At 42.2% G+C, this 20,701-nt stretch overlaps 1 protein-coding gene across 3 annotated transcripts; it reads left to right on the top strand.

Moving 5' to 3' along the window:
• Nucleotides 1-1,019: 1,019 nt before the first annotated feature.
• On the top strand, nt 1,020-19,905 carry LOC109869725 (deleted in malignant brain tumors 1 protein-like). Of its 3 annotated transcripts, XM_031803398.1 has the most exons (15): nt 1,020-1,077; nt 1,565-1,606; nt 3,405-3,740; nt 3,973-3,996; nt 9,737-9,766; nt 9,894-10,211; nt 10,361-10,384; nt 11,193-11,510; nt 12,004-12,345; nt 12,458-12,481; nt 13,172-13,195; nt 13,325-13,642; nt 13,792-13,815; nt 18,287-18,604; nt 19,128-19,905. In XM_031803398.1, the coding sequence occupies exons 1-15, from the start codon at nt 1,029-1,031 to the stop codon at nt 19,148-19,150; spliced, it is 2,214 nt and encodes a 737-aa protein (XP_031659258.1). In that variant the 5' UTR covers nt 1,020-1,028; the 3' UTR covers nt 19,151-19,905. The 3 variants fall into 3 exon arrangements, with proteins under 3 accessions (XP_031659258.1, XP_031659260.1, XP_031659259.1); XM_031803400.1 differs by lacking the exon at nt 10,361-10,384; XM_031803399.1 differs by lacking the exon at nt 13,792-13,815.
• The last annotated feature ends 796 nt before the right edge of the window (nt 19,906-20,701 follow it).

Here is a 20,701-nt window from a genome sequence, read left to right as displayed (position 1 = left end):
ATATTGTTTTCCACATATTATTTATTAGAAACGCACAAAACAATAAAGCAAGAACGAAAGGAAGGTGATGACAATAGAGTGCTGACATATAACTACCCATAAACAATATCCCACCAAACACAGGTGCAAAAAAATGCTACTTAAAAATGATCCCCAATTAGAGAACGATTACCAGCTGCCTCTAATTGGGAATCATACAAAATGACCAACATAGACAAACAAAACTAGAAGCCCCACATAGAAATACTAAACTAGAGTAAACCCCCAGTCACGCCCTGACCTACACCATAGAAAATAAGGGCTCTCTATGGTCAGGACGTGACAAACACGCAATTTGCGCATCACCAGTTAGAAAACAGCTTTGCATAAAGCGTTTTATGACTGGCTTGAACTGAGTTATTGTGGGTGGCATTATATTTCTGTTATATATCTAACATGCAATTTGCGAATTACCAGTTAGAAAACAACTTTGCATAGAGCTTTTTATGACGGGCTTGAACTGAGTAATTGCGGATGGCATCATTTTTTACTTTTTTAAATAAATTGTTTTCCCCCTGCTTTATTCTCTCATTTACATAATGCATGTGCATGAATCGTAATTTAGAATTGGGTCCTTAGTGAAAAGGAAGTTTCATTTTAAGGTGTAAGTAAGTGACCCCACTATCTATCATGAAACAGGCCTACACCTCAAGGAATTGAAAGTGGGAAGAGGAAAGCACCTTGAACATACTCATTTGGCTCTGAAACAACCATTTCCCAATTAAATTCATTATTTTTTCCAAATCTTGTATTCCGTTTTGATAAACAGTGTGTTAGTCTTATTCCTAGAGAAGATGCCTTCATGTGGTTTCTTCAAATAGTAATATTCACGGGTGTTATATAATGTGTATTCAGTGATAATAAATGCCACGTTTTGTTAGATATCAGTTTTTTTCTTTGTAGGAATCAGGTGACACACAACAAAAGGTAACAAAATCTGTCTATAAAAAGGTTCATACATGACAATACACTCATTCTCAACGTTGATCATGACTCTTACACCCAAGCGCAAGTGGTATGTAGCATTTGTGATTGCAGGTGAGCGAACTGTATTTTAACAATACCATTTATTAATATTTATGTTAACTATTTATGAATGTGTTTGTCCCATATGAGCAAATAGTGTGTTTCACAAAATACTTAATGCACAATTCATATTGTGTGTACTACATGTATACACAGGGCTCTAAGATTTCATGTAGTAGTTTTGTGCATAGGTTCTCAGCAAATAATAATGTATTTAATATTATTGGATTAATCGACAATCGTGACTCTACTCACTAACATTTCCATTGTATAAACACCCTATTGCTTTGCGGAAGAAACAGCACTGTGAGGTATATGACTACTAATATCCTGGTCTACTTTGCTTTCCAATTAATCTGTTAACTAAAAGCAAATGAGAACTGAAACACGTCCGCATCCATCTCTTATCAACTCACACAGACACAGGACTTTTGACATGGCAATACAATATAACATCTTTACCTCATTGTATGTTTATCATTATTTTCCACTCATGTAGTTGTTTGCACCAATGAAGGAGCATCTCGAGTTCTAGATAGAAGTAAGTATAGTGAAGCAAACTTGCAACTAATTCTGTTATTAAGTTTAATAAAAATACAACATCAAATGTACAGTGCCTTGCAAAAGTATTCACCCACCTTGGCATTTTTCCTATTTTGTTGCATTACAACCTGTAATTTAAATTGATTTTTATTTGGATTTCAGGCAATGGACATACACAAAATAGTCCAAATTGGTGAAGTGAAATGAAAAAAAATTACTTGTTTCAAAAAATTTCAAAAAATTAATAAAAAATTGAAAAGTGGTGCGTGCATATGTATTCAACCCCGCTCATATGAAGCCCCTAATAAGATATGGTGCAACCAATTACCTTCAGAAGTCACAATTAGTTAAATAAAGTCCACCTGTGTGCAATCTAAGTGTCACATGATCTGTCACATGATCTCAGTATATATACACCAGTTCTGAAAGGCCCCAGAGTCTGCAACACCACTAGGCAAAGGGCACCACCAAGCAAGCGGCACCATGAAGACCAAGGAGCTCTCCAAACAGGTTAGGGTCAAAGTTGTGGAGAAGTACAGATCAGGGTTGGGTTATAACAAAAATATCCGAAACTTTGAACATCCCACTGAGCACCATTAAATCCATTATTTAAAAAATGGAAAGAATATGGCACCACAACAAACCTGCCAAGAGAGGGCCGCCCACCAAAACTCACGGACCAGGCAAGGAGGGCATTAATCAGAGAGGCAACAAAGAGACCAAAGATATTCCACAGCGGAGATTGGAGTATCTGTCCATAGGACCACTTTAAGCCGTACACTCCACAGAGCTGGGCTTTATGGAAGAGTGGCCAGAAAAAAAGCCATTGCTTAAAGAAACAAAATAAGGAAACCCATTTGGTGTTCGCAAAAAGGCATGTGGGAGACTCCCCAAACATATGGAAGAAGGTACTCTGGTTAAATGAGACTAAATTTGAGCTTTTTAGCCATAAAGGAAAACGCATTGTCTGGTGCAAACCCAACACCTCTCATCACCCCGAGAACACCATCCAGTGAAGCATGGTGGTGGCAGCATCATGCTGTGGGGATATTTTTAATCGACAGGGACTGAGAAACTGGTCAGAATTGAAGGAATGATGGATGGTGCTAAATACAGGGAAATTCTTGAGGGAAACCTGTTACAGTCTTCAAGAGATTTGAGACTGAGACGGAGGTTCACCTTTCAGCAGGACAATAACCATAAGCATACTGCTAAAGCAACACTAGAGTGGTTTAAGGGGAAGCATTTAAATGTCTTGGAATGGCCTAGTCAAAGCCCAGACCTCAATCCAATTGAGAATCTGTGGTGTGACTTAAAGATTGCTGTACACCAGCGGAACCCATCCAACTTGAAGGAGCTGAAGCAGTTTTGCCTTGAAGAATGGGCAAAAATACCAGTGGCTAGATGTGCCAAGTTGATAGAGACATACCCCAAGAGACTTGCAACTGTAATTTCTGCAATAGGTGGCTCTACAAAGTATTGCCTTAGGGGGGTGAATAGTTATGCACACTCAAGTTTTCTGTTTTTTGTCTTATTTCTTGTTCGTTTCACAATAAAAAAATATTTTGCATCTTCGAAGTGATAGGCATGTTGTGTAAATCAAATAATACAAACCCCCCCAAAATCTATTTTAATTCCAGGGCAATAAAATAGGAAAAATGCCAAGGGGGTGAATACTTTCGCCCAGCCACTGTAGTTCCAAGATGACAATCATACACTGTAGTTCCTAAATATGTGACTATCATATAAATACCCAGTCACTTAATGTGGGACTTAACAAAACAATTAATTTCCAGCCTCCACAGTCAGTGCTGGAGGAGTACGTTTAGTGGATGGCCCAAACAACTGCTCTGGCAGGGTGGAGGTTTATTATGCAGGCCAGTGGGGTACAGTGTGTGATGATGACTGGGACCTGCTGGATGCCAAGGTAGTGTGTAGAGCGCTGGGCTGTGGGGTGGCGCTGGAGGCCCCGGACCAGGCTCACTTTGGCCAAGGCAGAGGGGAGATCTGGCTAGATGATGTGCAATGTTCTGGGAATGAAGAGGCACTGCTTGGCTGCAGCTCAGATGGACTGGGGTCACACAACTGTCGACATTCTGAGGATGCAGCAGCGATATGTGAGGGGCATTCAGGTAAGTGTGGGGTTGAATCTTCTCAGAAGATTTATCTAAACTACCAACACCAGCCAGGGGCTTGTGTAATGCTACCATTTTTCCTCTCTCTCTCTCTCTCTCTCTCTCTCTCTCTCTCTCTCTCTCTCTCTCTCTCTCTCTCTCTCTCTGTCTCTCGCTCTCCCTCCCTCTCTCTCTCTCTCTCCTACCATCTCCCTTTATTTCTCTCTCCCTCTCTCTCTCGCTCTCTCAGGTCCATCCCCTTCAGATTTCCATTGTGAGTAATTTCAAAATTATTCCCCAGACATCAATTCAACGTATATTTCAAGTTGGTTTAACGTAGTTTCATTGTAATGATGTGTAAACAATGTTGATTTAAACAGTGCGTCCCCAGTAGGTCTTTATGTTTCAATTCCAGAAAACCTCACTATATGCAAAGAAATTATAGTCACATCAGATATCTTGTAAATTCACACGTCCTGAGAAGAAACCCTTTTCTGCAAGGGCATATCGACAGACTTTTCACCTAGTCAACTCAGGAATGCGAACCACAAACGCTATTACCCGCTTGGCTACCTACCGCCTTTAACCTTTGACAATGGTAGATGCTATCTGTCTTTCCAGCAGTAGTTGAAGAGGAAAGATTCAAATCAAATTTATTGGTCACATACACGTGTTTAGCAGGCTGCTCAGCAAGGAAGAAGCCACTGCTCCAAAACCGCCATAGAAAATACAGACTACGGTTTGCAACTGCACATGGGGATAAAGATCGTACTTTTTGGAGAAATGTCCTCTGTTCTGATGAAACAAAAATAGAACTGTTTGGCCATAATGACCATCATTATGTTTGGAGGAAAAAGGGGGGGCTTGCAAGCCGAAGAACACCATCCCAACCATGAAATACGGGGGTGGCAGCATCATGTTGTGGGGGTGCTTTGCTGCAGGAGGGACTGGTGCACTTCACAAAATAGATGTTATAATGAGGCAGGAAAATTACGTGGATATATTGACGCAACATCTCAAGACATCAGTCAGGAAGTTACATCTTGGTTGCAAATGGATCTTCCAAATGGACAATGACCCAAACATACTTCCAAAGTTGTGGCAAAATGGCTTAAGGACAACAAAGTCAAGGTATTGGAGTGGCTATCACAAAGCCCTGACCTCAATCCTATAGAAAATTTGTGAGCAGAACTGAAAAGGTTTGTGCGAGCAAGGAGGCCTACAAACCTGACTCAGTTACACCAGCTCTGCCAGGAGGAATGTGCCAAAATTCACCCAACTTATTGTGGGAAGCTTGTGGAAGGCTACCTGAAATGTTTGACCCAAGTTAAACAATTTAAAGGCAATGCTAACCAATAAGAATTGAGTGTGTGTAAACTTATGACCCATTGGGAATGTGGTGAAAGAAATGAAAGCTGAAATAAACCATTCTCTCTACTATTTTTCTGGCATTTCACACTCTTAAAATAAAGTGGTGATCCTAACTGACCTAAGACATCTAATCTTTACTAGGATTAAAGGAATTGGAATTGTGAAAAACTGAGTTTAAATGTATAGTGGGGCAAAAAAGTATTTAGTCAGCCACCAATTGTGCAAGTTCTCCCACTTAAAAAGATGAGAGAGGCCGGTAATTTTCATCATATGTACACTTCAACTATGACAGACAAAATGACTGAAAAAAATCCAGAAAATCACATTGTAGGATTTTTTATTTATTTATTTGCAAATTATGGTGGAAAATAAGTATTTGGTCAGTAACAAAAGTGTATCTCAATTATTTGTTATATACCCTTTGTTGGCAATGAAAGAGGTCAAATGTTTTCTGTAAGTCTTCACAAGGTTTTCACACACTGTTGCTGGTATTTTGGCCCATTCCTCCATGCAGATCTCCTCTAGAGCAGTGATGTTTTGGGGCTGTTGCTGGGCAAAATGGACTTTCAACTCCCTCCAAAGATTTTCTATGGGGTTGAGATCTGGAGACTGGCTAGGCCACTCCAGGACCTTGAAATGCTTCTTACGAAGCCACTCCTTCGTTGCCCGGGCGGTGTGTTTGGGATCATTGTCATGCTGAAAGACCCAGCCATGTTTCATCTTCAATGCCCTTGCTGATGGTAGGCTTTGTTACTTTGGTCCCAGCAGGTCATTCACTAGGTCCCCCCGTGTTGTTCTGGGATTTTTGCTCACCGTTCTTGTGATAATTTTGACCCCATGGGGTGAGATCTTGCGTGGAGTCCCAGATCGAGGGAGATTATCAGTGGTCTTGTATGTCTTCCATTTCCTAATAATTGCTCCCACAGTTGATTTATTCAAACCAAGCTGCTTACGTATTGCAGATTCAGTCTTCCCAGCCTGGTGCAGGTCTAGGTCTACAATTTTGTTTCTGGTGTCCTTTGACAGCTCTTTGGTCTTGGCCATAGTGGAGTTTGGAGTGTGACTGTTTGAGGTTGTGGACAGGTGTCTTTTATATTGATAACAAGTTCAAACAGGTGTCATTAATACAGGTAGCGAGTGGAGGACAGAGCCTCTTAAAGAAGAAGTTACAGGTCTGTGAGAGCCAGAAATCCTGCTTGTTTGTAGGTGACCAAATACTTATTTTCCACCATAATTTGCAAATAAATTCATAAAAAATCCTACAATGTGATTTTCTGGATTTTCTTTTCTAATTTTGTCTGTCATAGTTGAAGTGTACATATGATGAAAATTACAGGCCTCTCTCATATTTTTAAGTGGGAGAACTTGCACAATTGGTGGCTGACTAAATACTTTTTTGCCCCACTGTATTTGGCTAAGGTGTATGTAAACTTCGGACTTCAACTGTATATGTCAGAGTGGCATTGGACTAAGATACAGTGACATATATAGAATACAGTATATACATATGAGATGGGTGATGCAATTTTTACACACAATTACAGTGACTAAGATACCGAAGAATAGTACAGTTTATATATATATATGAGATGAGTAATGCAAGATACGGAGACATTATTTAAGTGTTTCATTTCCTTAAAGTGGCAAGTGATTTCTAATCTATGTCTATAGGCAGCCACCTTTGATGTGCTAGTGATGGCTGTTTAGCAGTCTGATGGCCTTGAGATAGAAGCTGGTTTTCAGTCTCTTGGTCCCAGCTTTGATGCACCTGTACTGACATGGATGATTTTGGGGTGAACAGGCAGTGGCTCGGGTGGTTGATGTCCTTGATGATCTTTTTGACATTCCTATGGCATCGGTGCTGTAAGTGTCCAGGAGGGCGGGAAGTTTTCTCCCGGTAATGCGTTGGGCAGACCGCACCACCCTCTGGAGAGCTTTGCAGTTGTGGGCTGTGCCGTTGCCCTATCAGGCGGTGATACAGCCCAACAGAATGATCTCAATTGTGCATCTGTAAAAGTTTGTGAGGGTTTTAGGTGTTAAGCCAAACTTCATTAGCCTCCTGAGGTTGAAGATGCGCTGTTGCGCCTTCTTCACCACACTGTCTGTGTGGGTGGACCATTTCAGTTTGTCAGTGATGTGTACGCCGAGGAACTTGAAACTTTCCACCTTCTCCACTTCGGCCCCGTTGATGTGGATAGGGGAGTGCTCCCGCTGCTCTTTCCTGAAGTTCACGATCATCTCCTTAGTTTTGTTGACATTGAGTGAGAGGTTATTTTCCTGGCACCACACTCCCAGAGTCCTCACCTCCTTCCTGTAGGCTGTCTCATCGTTGTTAGTAGTCTAGCCTTCTACTGTTGTGTCGTCTGCAAACTTGATGATTGAGTTGTAGGAGTGCATGGCCATGCAGTCATGGGTGAACAGGGAGTACAGGAGGGGGCTGAGCACGCACCTTTATGGGGCCCCAGTGATGAGGATCAGTGAAGAGGAGATGTTGTTTCCTACATTCACCACCTGGTGGCGACCAGTCAGGAAGTCCAGGACCCAGTTGCACATGGCGGGGTTCAGACCCAGGGCCTCGAGCTTGATGATGAGTTTGGAGAGTAATATAGTGTTGAATGCTGAGCTATAGTCAATGAACAGGTATGCCTCTTGTCCCGATGTGACAGGACTGGACAGTGTGCAGAGTGGTGGCGATTGCATCGTCTGTCAATCTATTGGGGCGGTAAGCTAATTTAAGTGGGTCTAGGGTGGCAGGTAAGGTGGAGGTGATATGATCCTTGCCTAGTCTCTCAAGGCACTTCATGATTACAGAGGTAAGTGCTACGGGGCTATAATTATTTAGTTCAATTACCTTTCCTTTCTTAGGTGCAGGGACAATGGTGGACATCTTGAAGCATGTAGGGACAGCAGACTGGGATAGGGAGAGATTGAATATATCTGTAAACACACCAGCCAGCAGGCCTGCGCTTGCTCTGAGGACACGGCTAGGGATGCCATCTGGGCCGGCAGCCTTGCAAGGGTTAACATACTTAAATGTCCTACTCATGTCGGCCATGGAGCAGGAGAGCCCACAGTCCTTGATAGCGGGCCGCATCGGTGTCACTGTATTATCCTCAAAGAATCGAAGAAGGTGTTCAGCCTGTCTGGAAGCAGGATGTCGGTGTTCCTGGTTTTCCTTTTATAATCCGTGATTGTCTGTAGACCCTGCCACATACGTCTTGTGTGTGAGATGTTGAACTGGGACTCAACTTTGTCCCTATACTGACATTTAGCCTGCTTGATTGCTTTGCAGAGGGAATAACTACGCTGTTTGTATTCCGCTACATTCCCAGTCACCTTGCCATGGTTAAATGCGGTTCTTTGCACTTCCAATTTTGCGCAAATGCTCCCTTCTATCCACAGTTTCTGGTTGGGGTAGGTTTTAATAGTCACAGTGGGTACAACATCTCCTATGCACTTCCTGATAAAATCATTCACCGTATCGTTATATGTGTCGATATTATTTTCTGAAGCTACTCTGAACATATCCCAGTCCACGTGATCAAAACAATCATGAAGCGGGGATTCCGATTGGTCAGACCAGCGTTGAATAGTCCTCATGACGGGTGCTTCCTGTTTGAATTTCTGCCTGTAGGAGAAAGATGTAATCGTGGTCCGATTTGCCTAATGGAGGACCGGGGAGGGCCTTATATGCACTCTGGAAGGTAGTTTAGTAATGAGAGAGTTTTAGCAGCGCGAGTACAACAATCAAGATGTTGATAGAATTTCAGGAGCCTTTTCCTCAAATTTGCTTTGTTAAAATACCCAGCTACAGTAAATGCAGCCTCGGGATATGTGGTTTCCAGTTTACATAAAGTCCAGTGAAGTTCTTTGAGGGCCGTCGTGGTATCAGCTTGAGGGGGGAAGTAGGCCGCTGTGGCTACTATTGAGGAAAATTCTCTCGGGAGATAGTACCGTCAGCATTTGATTGTGAGATATTCTAGGTCAGGTGAACAGAAGGACTTGAGTTCATGTATGTTATCACAGTTACACGATAAGTCGTTAGTCATGAAACATATACCGCCACCCTTCTGCTTCCAGGAGAGATGTTTGTTCCTGTCGGTGCAATGTACTGAGAACACAATTGGCTTTACAGAGTCAGATAGTATGTCTCGAGAGAGCCATGTTTCTGTGAAGCAGAGTGTGTTACTATCCCTGGTGTTTCTCTGAAAAGCAACTCTTGCCTTGAGCTCATCAACTTTATTATCCAGAGATTGGACATTAGCGAGTAAAATACTCAGGAGTGGTGGGAGGTGTGCAGAAGACCGCCTCGAGTACCTTAATTACTCTGGGGAGAGCAAACAAAGGATGTGCTCCAGGGAAGTCGTAATCCTGGTCGTAATGCTGGAAGTTCTGGTGAGTTACCGTCGCTCTAATATCCAATAGTTCTTCCCAGCTGTATGTAATGACACAAAATAATTCCTGAGCTAATAACGTTAAAAAAATAGTACATAAACAAACAAAATACTGCAAAGTTGCCTAAGAGCTAGTCGCGATGCTGCCATCTCCGTCGGCACCATCATAACACCATACCATACTCGTTTTCTCTCTCTCTCTCTCTCTCTCTCTCTCTCTCTCTCTCTCTCTCTCTCTCTCTCTCTCAGGTACATACCCTTCAGATCCAGATTCCCATTGTGAGTAATCTAAAAATGATTCCTTACTTTGTTTCAGTTGCAAAACAAGTCATAATATGTATTTGTAAAACAAAAAGTCGGTGCCCGTTACAAGTTTCTTCCTTTCCCTTCCTCTTAACTCAAACAGCTGACTTGACAGTGCGCCTAGTTGATGGTCCCAACCGCTGCTCTGGCAGGGTGGAGGTCTACCAGGATGGAAGTTGGGGGACAGTCTGTGATGATAACTGGGCTGTGCTAGATGCCCAAGTTGTATGTAGGGAGCTGAGCTGTGGACCAGCCACAGAGGCTCCTCACCAGGCTCACTTTGGTGAGGGGAGTGGCTCAATCCTATTGGATGATGTGGCGTGCATGGGAAGTGAGGGATCTTTACTGGAATGCAGCTCAGGAGGGATAGGAAACCATGACTGTGGCCATGATGAAGATGCCAGTGTAACTTGCATGATGGGTAAGTCTCAGTCTACAATTACAGTAGACAAAAATAGTTTATGTTCAGATGAATTAAGGATAATTTAATACCTGTTTTTCACAATATCTCACTCTCATTGTCAATATCCCTTCTCCATATTTTCCTATTTTCATAACCTTCAATTCAAGAACAAGAAGATGCATTTAGAAACAGTAAGATAAATTCCATACAACTATATTATACGTGTGTCATTGGGGGCGGTGTGTGATGATGACTGGGACGTGAGCACTGCTGACAGCTCCACTATATGTGGGCAATCTATTTATTTATTTTTTACTAGGCAAGTCAGTTAAGAACAAATTATTATTTACAATGACGGCCTACCTCGGCCAAACCTGGACGACGCTGGGCCAATTGTTCGCCGCCAAACCCCACCACTGGTGTGCATATCCGAAGAGCTCTATTTTCATGTAATCCAACAAATAACAACACCTGGAGTTTGCTAAACGGCATTGGCACTTGGATTAGAACCGGTTCTTTGGTCAGATAACATGAAAATAGATCTCTTTGGCCACACACACCAGTGGTGGGGTTTGGCGTCGAAATGAAAATGCATGAGCAGAAAGGAAGCCCAGACTTATTGTAAAATATGGTAGTGTATTTTTTATGTTATGGGGCTATTATGCTTCCACTGGTCTTGGGGCCCTTGTTAAGGTCAATGGCAAATAATCCTGGAGCAATAGGAAATGTGAATTATTATGTGCATTATACTTACTTTTCATTTTTGAAGAAATTGTTAAATATTTCATAACGGCAAATCAAGTCTGAGATTTCAAAATGAAAATTGCAAACTTCAGAAGCCTTCTTAAACCTCAAATAAACTACAAGTTCTACATTTCCTGCACTGCAGGAAAGTTATCCTACAGCAGGGTGATCAAATTAAGATCCTTTTCCATCAGTTTTCAACTCAACGACAGTCCCACACCCTGTCATCTTCACAGTTCTACCTGTCTATTACAGATGGCATTTCCAGAGTGCGTCTGGTCAACGGTCCCAACAACTGCTCTGGTAGAGTGGAGGTGTTTGACTCTGGCCAGTGGGGTACAGTGTGTGATGATGACTGGGATCAGAGGGATGCTCAGGTGATGTGCAGAGATTTGGGCTGTGGAGAAGCACTAGAGGCCTTTGGATCTGCCAGGTTTGGAAAGGGCAGTGGCTCCATCTCTCTGGATGACTTGGCCTGTTCTGGCTCTGAAGACTCTTTGTTGCAGTGTCCCCACAGTGGACTGGGTAACCATGACTGTGGCCACCATGAAGATGCAGGAGTCACCTGCGCTGGTGAGATAAATGTTTGTGGCAGGACGTTTATACATCATTATATTGTATATGTTGGTAATAGGGCTAGTGTTACACTGTAAAAACCAAATTCTACAACAGGTATTTCTGTAGACATCCAGCCATTGAACTCCCTGTGGACTTTCCTATTCTCTTTTTGCAGTATTGGCTCGATCTAATACGGGATCTTACTTTATTAGCTGGATCAAAACCATGTATAAAAAAACCTAGCGCCATATTCACTAATGATGTCCTTTAAAAAGAATTCCTTCAGTGTAGAGGAACTAGTCAAGTTTGCACTATTTTGCCTTTGCTTTTTGCAATGTTTATAAAGCTATGGTATATGCAAAGAAAAACAATGAAAAATTGATGAAAAATGCACTCACCTCAGTATTGTTCGTTAACCCAATTGTACCTTAATAAAGCGAACAGGGATGCACCTCATTTCTAATCAAATCACTTAGTAAATGGAGTTAACAGTTATCTTTGTTTACAGGTCCTACAGAGAACAGCAGCATTTCCAGAGTGCGTCTGGTCAACGGTCCCAACAACTGCTCTGGTAGAGTAGAGGTGTTCCACTCTGGCCAGTGGGGTACAGTGTGTGATGATGACTGGGACCTGCTGGATGCCAAGGTAGTGTGTAGAGCACTGGGCTGTGGGGTGGCGCTGGAGGCCCCGAACCAGGCTCACTTTGGCCAAGGCAGGGGGGAGATCTGGCTAAAGGATGTGCAATGTTCTGGGAATGAAGGGTCACTGCTTGGCTGCAGCTCAGATGGACTGGGGTCACACAACTGTGAACATTCTGAGGATGCAGCAGCGATATGTGAGGGGCAGTCAGGTAAGTGAATGGTTGAAATTTCTCAGACAACTTATTTAAACTACCAACACCAACCAGGGGCTTGTGTAATGTTACAATTTTTTTCCTCCCTCTCTCTTTCTCTCTCTCTCAGGTTCATCCCCTTCAGATTTCCATTGTGAGTAATCTAAAAATGAATTACCACTGGGCACAGACAATGTCTATTTCACATTGGTTCAACGTAGTTTCATTGTAATGATGTGGAAACAATGTTGATTTAAACAGTGTGTTCCCAGTGGGTCTTTACTTTGTTTCAATTGCAGAAAACCTCACTATATGCAAAGAAATTATGATTCACACATCATGAGAAGAAACCCCTAACTGACATAACCAGTTTGCCTCAGTGCAGTTTGTTTTCACTTATCACCATAAATCTGAGCATTGTTTATGGTCGGTATATTTTAGGTTTGAATAAGAGATTTACATTTACATTTGAGTCATTTAGCAGACACTCTTATCCAGAAAGACTTACAGGCGCAATTAGGGTTAAATGCCTAGCTCAAGGGCACATGAACAGATTTTTCACTTAGTCGGCTTGGAGATTCAAACCAGAGACCTTTCGGTTACTGGCCCAAAGCTCTTAACTGCTAGGCTACCTGTCTCCCTTGACCTGGGTCCTGTAATTCAGCTGGCAGACAATGGCAGGTGCTGTCTGTCTCTCCAGCAATAATTGAAGGGGAAAGATTTAACACCATACGATATTCTCTCTCTCTCTCTCTTTCTCTCTCTCTCTCTTTCTCTCTCTCTCTCTCTCTCTCTCTCTCTCTCTCTCTCTCTCTCTCTCTCTCTCTCTCTCTCCATCTCTCAGGTCCATCCCCTTCAGATTCCCATTGTGAGTAATAAAAAAAGTATTTTTTACTTTATGTTTCAGTTGCAAAATGAGTCATAATACGTATTTGTAAAACAAAAAGTTAGTGCCCATTACACATTTCTCCCTTTCCCTTCCTCTTAACTCAAACAGCTGACTTGACAGTGCGCCTAGTTGATGGTCCCAACCGCTGCTCTGGCAGGGTGGAGGTCTACCAGGATGGAAGTTGGGGGACAGTCTGTGATGATAACTGGGCTGTGCTAGATGCCCAAGTTGTATGTAGGGAGCTGAGCTGTGGACCAGCCACAGAGGCTCCTCACCAGGCTCACTTTGGTGAGGGGAGTGGCTCAATCCTATTGGATGATGTGGCGTGCATGGGAAGTGAGGGATCTTTACTGGAATGCAGCTCAGGAGGGATAGGAAACCATGACTGTGGCCATGATGAAGATGCCAGTGTAACTTGCATGATGGGTAAGTCTCAGTCTACAATTACAGTAGACAAAAATAGTTTATGTTCAGATGAATTAAGGATAATTTAATACCTGTTTTTCACAATATCTCACTCTCATTGTCAATATCCCTTCTCCATATTTTCCTATTTTCATAACCTTCAATTCAAGAACAAGAAGACCCATTTAAAAACAGTAAGATCAATTCTATACAACTATATTTTAAGTGTATCATGCGGGGCAGTGGGGTACGGTGTGTGATGATAACTGGGACGTGAGCCCTGCTGACATGGTCTGCAGACTGCTCCGCTGTATGTGGGCTATAGATGCCCCCGTATGGGCCTGGTTTGGTATGGGAGATGGTATTCCCATTCTTCTGGACAACATGGAACAGAGGAACCTCTCTTTGACTGCCCCTCTGATGTGATAGGTCAGTACAACTACATGCATCCTGAGGATGCGAGTGTTGTCTGCTCAGGTGAGATTTAAGGGGAAGTTCCATATTCAACTGTTAGATGATTCCTGATCCTGAAAGTAGTTTGTTTATTGGCCAGGAGAACTGTAATCTATGTTTCAGTTTTCTTTAAACAGCCACTGCAACCTTAAGCTAATTTAAAACGCAGGTAGCTTTATTTTTTATATAGCACATTTTAAGGTTACATACAATGGGTTCCAAAATGTTTTGACAACCTTGATAAAGATGAGAAAAAATGACTGTATAAAATAAATAATTAAAATACTAAGCTATATTGTTTCTTTGAAATTATGTTATTTTATACTAATAAAACTGCTCAGGGAAAGAGATTTTGTTCAACAAGTAATACTTTTTTCTCTCAAAAGGTCAATACCTTTCAATACCTCACACTGTGAGGATAACTGCACTGACCCTTTTTCTAAAATGGTTTATGAGTTGGAGAACACATTGGGAGGGATCTTATACCATTACTCTATACAGAATCCTTCCAGATCCTTGACTTATGGACAGCCCTCTTCAATTGTTTTAGTATTTTACCCCCTTTTTCAATCTTGTCGCATCGCATCAACTCCCCAAAGGGCTCGGGGAGAAACGGTCAAGTCATGCGTCCTTCAAAACAATGTCCCACCAAATCGCGCTTCTTAACCCAGAAGCCAGCAGCACCAATGTGTCGGAGGAAACACTGTTCAACTGACGACCGGGGTCAGCCTGCAGGCAGCTGGCCCGCCACAAGAGCGCGATGAGCCAAGTAAAGCCCCCCCAGCCAAACCCTCCCCTTATCCGGACGAGGCTGGCCCAATTGTGACACCTCTAGCACTGTGATGTAGTGCCTTAGACCGCTGTGCCACTCAGGAGGCCCTGCGCTCTTCAATTTAAACCACATGTTTTCATGGAAAATGTCGATTTTGTGGCCAATTTATAATTTCTTTGTGGATTTTGCTGTGTGTTTGGGTTTATTGTCTTGCTGGAAGACCCACTTGCAGCCAAGTTTCAGCCTCCTTCACAGGCAACCATGTTTTTGACTAAAATGTCCTGGGACTGGGTAAAGTTTCTGATATCATTGACCTTAATTAACAAGGGTCCCAGAACCAATGGACGCAAAATAGCCCCATATTATCAAAGATCCTCCACCATATTTTACAGTACATACTGTAAGGGTTATTTTCTGCTCATGCATTCTATTTTCGACACCAAACCTACCACTGGTAGATTATTACATATGGGAAGAACTATTGGATATCAGAGTGGCGGTAACTCACCATCACTACCAGCATTACAACCAGGAATACGACTTTCCCGAAGCGGATCATTTGTTCACACCACCCAGAGCAATTGAACTGATTCCAAATAGCGACCCAAAACAACGCATGTGAAAAAGAGGGACTGGAAGTGGTCTTCTAGTCCAATTTAGGGGAGCGCACACCACCCTGCACTTCCGAGTATATTACTCGCTAATGTTCAGTCCCTGGATAACAAAATTCACGAGTTCAGGGCAAGGGTTACTTTCTGAAGAGACATCAAGGATTATAACATACTCTGTTTCACGGAAACATGGCTCTCTCGGGATATACTGTCAGAGTCGGTCCAGCCATCTGGATTCTCAGTTCATCTCGCCGACAGAAATAAACATCTCTCCGGGAAGAAGAAGGGAGGGGGTGTATGTTTCCTGATTAACGACTCATGGTGTAATGGTAATATCATACAGGAATCAAATCCTTTTTTTCACCCGACCTAGAATACCTCACAATCAAATGCCGACCGTATTATCTCCCAAGTTAATTCTCTTTGGTTATTGTCCCAGCTGCGTATATCTACCCTCAAGCCCATACCACAACTGCCCTCAAGGAACTTCACTGGACTTTATGCAAAATGGAAACCATATATCCTAAGGCTGCATTTATTATAGCTGGGGAATTTAACAAAGCAAATTTTAGGAAAAGGCTACCTAAATTCTATCAGCATATCAACTGTAGTACTTGCGCTGGAAAAACACTCAATCATTGTTATTCCAACTTCCGGGATGCATACAAGGCCCACCCCCGACCTCCTTTCAGCCAATCTGACCACAACTCCATTTTGCTCCTCCCTTCCTATAGGTCAAAACTCAAACAGGAAGTATCTGTGCTAAGGACTATTCAACGCTGATCTGACCAATTGGAATTCACGCTTCAAGATTGTTTTGATCACGCGGACTGAGATATGTTCTGGGTAGCTTCCGAGAACAATATTGACGTGTACACTGAGACGGTTACTGATTTCATCAAGAAGTGTATAGGAGATGTTGTACCCACTGTGAATATTAAAACCTACCCTAACCAGAAACTGGATAGATTGCAGCATTCGCGCAAAACTGAACATGCGAACCACAACAAAGTAGTCATTCCCTCTGCAAAGCAATCAAACAGGCAAAACGTCAGTATAGAGAAAGTGGAGTCGCAATTCAATGGCTCAGACATGAGACGTATGTGACAGGGTCTACAGACAATCAGGCTACAAAAGGAAAACCAGCCATGTCATAGACACCAACGTCTTGGAACCGGACAAGCTAAACACGTTCTTTGCCCGCTTTGAGGATAACACAGTGCCACCTACATGGCCAGCTACCAAGGAGTGTGGGCTCTCCTTCTCCGTGGACGACGTAAGTATGACATTTAAACTAGCTAACCCTCGCAAGGTTGCCGACCCAGACGGCATCCCTAGCCACGTCCTCAGAGCATGCGCAGCTGGCTGGTGTGTTTACGGACATATTCAACCTCTCCCTATCCCAGTCTACTGTCCCCACATGCTTCAAGATGGCTACCATTGTTCCTGTACCCAAGTATACAATGGTAACTGAACTAAATGATTATCGCCCCGTAGAACTCACTTCTGGCATCATGAAGTGCTTTGAGAGAATAGTTAAGGATCATATCACCTCCACCTTATCTGTCACCCTAGACCCACTTCAATTTACTTACCACCCCAATAGATCCACAGACAATGCAATCGAATGCTGTTCATTGACTGTAGTTCAGCATTCAACACCATAGTACCCTCTAAGCTCATCATTAAGCTTGAGGACCTGGGTCTGAAACCCGTCTTTTGCAATTGGGTCCTGGACTTCCTGACGGGCTGTCCCCAGGTGGTGAAGGTAGGAAACAACATCTCCACTTCGCTGATCCTCAACACTGAGGCCCCACAAGGGTGCTTGCTCAACCCCCGCCTGTACTCTCTGTTCACCCATGACTGCATGGCCATGCACTCTTCCAACTCAATCATCAAGTTTGCAGACGACACAACAGTAGTATGGTTGATTACCAGCAACAACGAGACAGCCTACAGGGAGGAGGTGAGGGCTCTGGGAGTGCGGTGTCAGGAAAATAACCTCTCACTCAACGTCAACTAAACAAAGACTATGATCATGGATTTCAGGAAACAGCAGAGGGAGCACCCCCCTACCCATATCGACAGGACAGCAAAGGAGAAGGTGGAAAGTTTTAAGTTCCTACGTACATATCACTGACAAACTGAAATGGTCCACCCACACAGACAACTTGGTGAAGAAGGTGCAACAGCGCCTCAACACCTTAAGAGGCTGATCAAATTTGATTTGATTTAATTTGGTGTGTGTGGCCAAAGAGCTCAACTTTCATGCCATCCAACAAATGTAAACACCTGGAGTTTGCTTAATGGCATTGGCACTTGAATTGGAACCGGTTCTATGGTCAGATGACATGAAAATAGAGCTCTTTGGCCACGCTCACCAGTGGTGGGGTTTGGCCTCGAAATGAGAATGCATGGGCAGAAAAGAACCCCATACTTATTGTAATATATGGTGGTGTATTTTTTATGTTATGGGGTTATTTTGCTTCCACTGGTCTTGTGGGCCTTGTTAAGGTCAATGGCAAATATTCCTGCATCAACATGAAATGTTAATTGTTATGTGGATTAGAAATAATGGACATTTTTGTCAGGGTTGATACATTTTTCAGAAGGGAAAATCAAGTCTGAGATTTCAAAGTGGAAATTACAAACTTCAGAAGCCATCTTAAACCTCAAATACACTACAATTTCTACATTTCCTGCATTGCATGTTATCCTACAACAGGGTGATCTAATTAAGATACTACATCTGTATATTTTCTACAAAGTTTTTAACTCAACATCAATCCCACACCCTGTCATCTTCACAGTTCTACCTGTCTATTACAGATGGCATTTCCAGAGTGCGTCTGGTCAACGGTCCCAACAACTGCTCTGGTAGAGTGGAGGTGTTTGACTCTGGCCAGTGGGGTACAGTGTGTGATGATGACTGGGATCAGAGGGATGCTCAGGTGATGTGCAGAGAGTTGGGCTGTGGAGAAGCACTAGAGGCCTTTGGATCTGCCAGGTTTGGAAAGGGCAGTGGCTCCATCTCTCTGGATGACTTGGCCTGTTCTGGCTCTGAAGACTCTTTGCTGCAGTGTCCCCACAGTGGACTGGGTAACCATGACTGTGGCCACCATGAAGATGCAGGAGTCACCTGCGCTGGTGAGATAAATGTTTGTGGCAGGAAGTTTACATATCATGATGTTGTCTATGTTGGTAACTGTACTTACATTTGTGACACAAATCCTATTCAAGTCATGGTACTGATATTAACATTTTTCCCACATCATGTTCAAATCATCTATAGGTGACTTTGTTGATTTTCACAATACATATTAGATACTTTCGGATGATTTGGACATGATGTACAAAAAATGTCGTTGCCAGGATTTGGATGGATTCGTTCCACAAATTCTAAAACGTTAGCATTTGTAAAACAATCCCAGGGAAATGAACCAAAGCATGGATTTCTGTCAAACCTTGTTCTTTATCCTTTACAGGATAAAGAAACCAATTTAATTTTGTACTATGGGTGAACTATCCCGTTAAGCAGAAATCAGTCAAGAAGTTGTTGCTAGCTCATACGTAGATGCTGTGTAAAAGTCTGTGTGAAAAGTAATACTTTTGATCATTTTAATATGTGGTGACCCTATGTGTCAATGTTTCACTGTTTTTCTCATTTTAGGTTCTGCTTCCGGGGCCTTCTGAATGCATGTAGTGTAGAGCTCTCATCCATCCAGTCTAGTAGTAACAATGGTCAACCATAGATACTGTATGTACATTCAAATTCCATTTCTATGATACCACCTCTCTCCTCCTGGGACATGCTGGTGTGCAAATCAAACACACTAATAAAAATACAGTACGGAAAACCATTATCTGTAACAATTGAATTCTGACCAGAGGGGATTTTCTTGCTTTCAGCAAGGAATGTGGCATCCAACTATTTAAAATCCTGCCTCATGTATCATTCATAAAAGCCCTCTTTAATGACACAATGCCAAGAAGGTTGCTGTGTCAGAGTTTCCAGACTGAGAAGGTGAAGACAACCCAGGCCAGCCAAGCCCCAAAGGCCTTCTAAATTTGAACTCCAATATAATTCAAATGCAATCACATGAGGTATAAGATTAGTATGCATAAGGTGTTGAACATTATTTGTGTAGTGTTGACAATACTGTAACGTCAATTAGGAAGTGAACTGAAATACAATTTTAAAAAATCATCAGAGAAAATAATGGGCAATTTTTTATTCATGGTTTTAATTTAAATTCATTACATGATATTTAGACATTTAAAAGTTTGTGTTGACATTTTTCTAGTTCTACTAAACATTGTATTTGTTATGTCCCTTGCATAGTTTGGTTTCTACAAGTAACAGGACCTTGAGTCATATTACCAGGCTAGTGTACTGTGAATTATTATAATTGACTCTATCTTGGATTAAATCAAAGTAATGAATACTGTATTGTTCTTCCAAGGTATTTACCATTTCTTTATTTTCTTTGGGATTTTACCCATATATTCACAAAGTTGCAAGAGTAAAGTTCACCTGCTAAATTCCTCTCCATCCACTCCATCAATAGAGAGCAACAATAGGTCATTGTTAGATGATCAAGGTATCTAATTAAGCTTTACAATATAGGCTAACTTGAACATTAGACTTTTCCCAAAATATCAATAGGAATATATTTTTCATTTTACATTCTTATTGTCCTCCTATTTCTCACCCACAATCACCATAATGGTTTCACATTGTCACGTTAGGCTTATGGGAGGTGCACTGCAGTTCAATGAATTAACATTAGTCAGACAATCACATTTATGACATGAAAGAGGCCCAGCAACTCAGCTCATTTCACAGGGAGCCTTAATAATCTCTATTTAGATTCTGAATATGCAATCAGGCAATTCCATTTTATGCCAGAAGAGGGATACAGTCCAGTTGTGGTGTGCTAGAGCCGGCAGATCTCAATTCACATCTGCTACAATTCTGATAGGACATTTAAAGGATTTCAAATTAATTAATTGATTGTGTAAATTGTTGTTTGGGCTTTACTTTTAAAAAATATGGTCTCTTTTTATAGAGGGATGAAGAGACCAAGTGTATGCCAGACTCATGCAGGTGAAGGTCATGGACTCAATAACTTCCTTCCTCCTTCCTCTTCCTTCTTCCTCACCCCACTCCTGTGTTGGCACTGGGCTATGTTTTATTAATGGGGAAGTCGCTGGCTACATGGCTACCTCTATAATTAATGTAGT

This window comes from Oncorhynchus kisutch, linkage group LG24 (genome assembly GCF_002021735.2).
Source record: "Oncorhynchus kisutch isolate 150728-3 linkage group LG24, Okis_V2, whole genome shotgun sequence".
NCBI classification, from domain to species: domain Eukaryota; kingdom Metazoa; phylum Chordata; class Actinopteri; order Salmoniformes; family Salmonidae; genus Oncorhynchus; species Oncorhynchus kisutch.
Note: the sequence above shows the minus strand (reverse complement) of the source record. Positions and strands in the feature narration are given on the sequence as shown.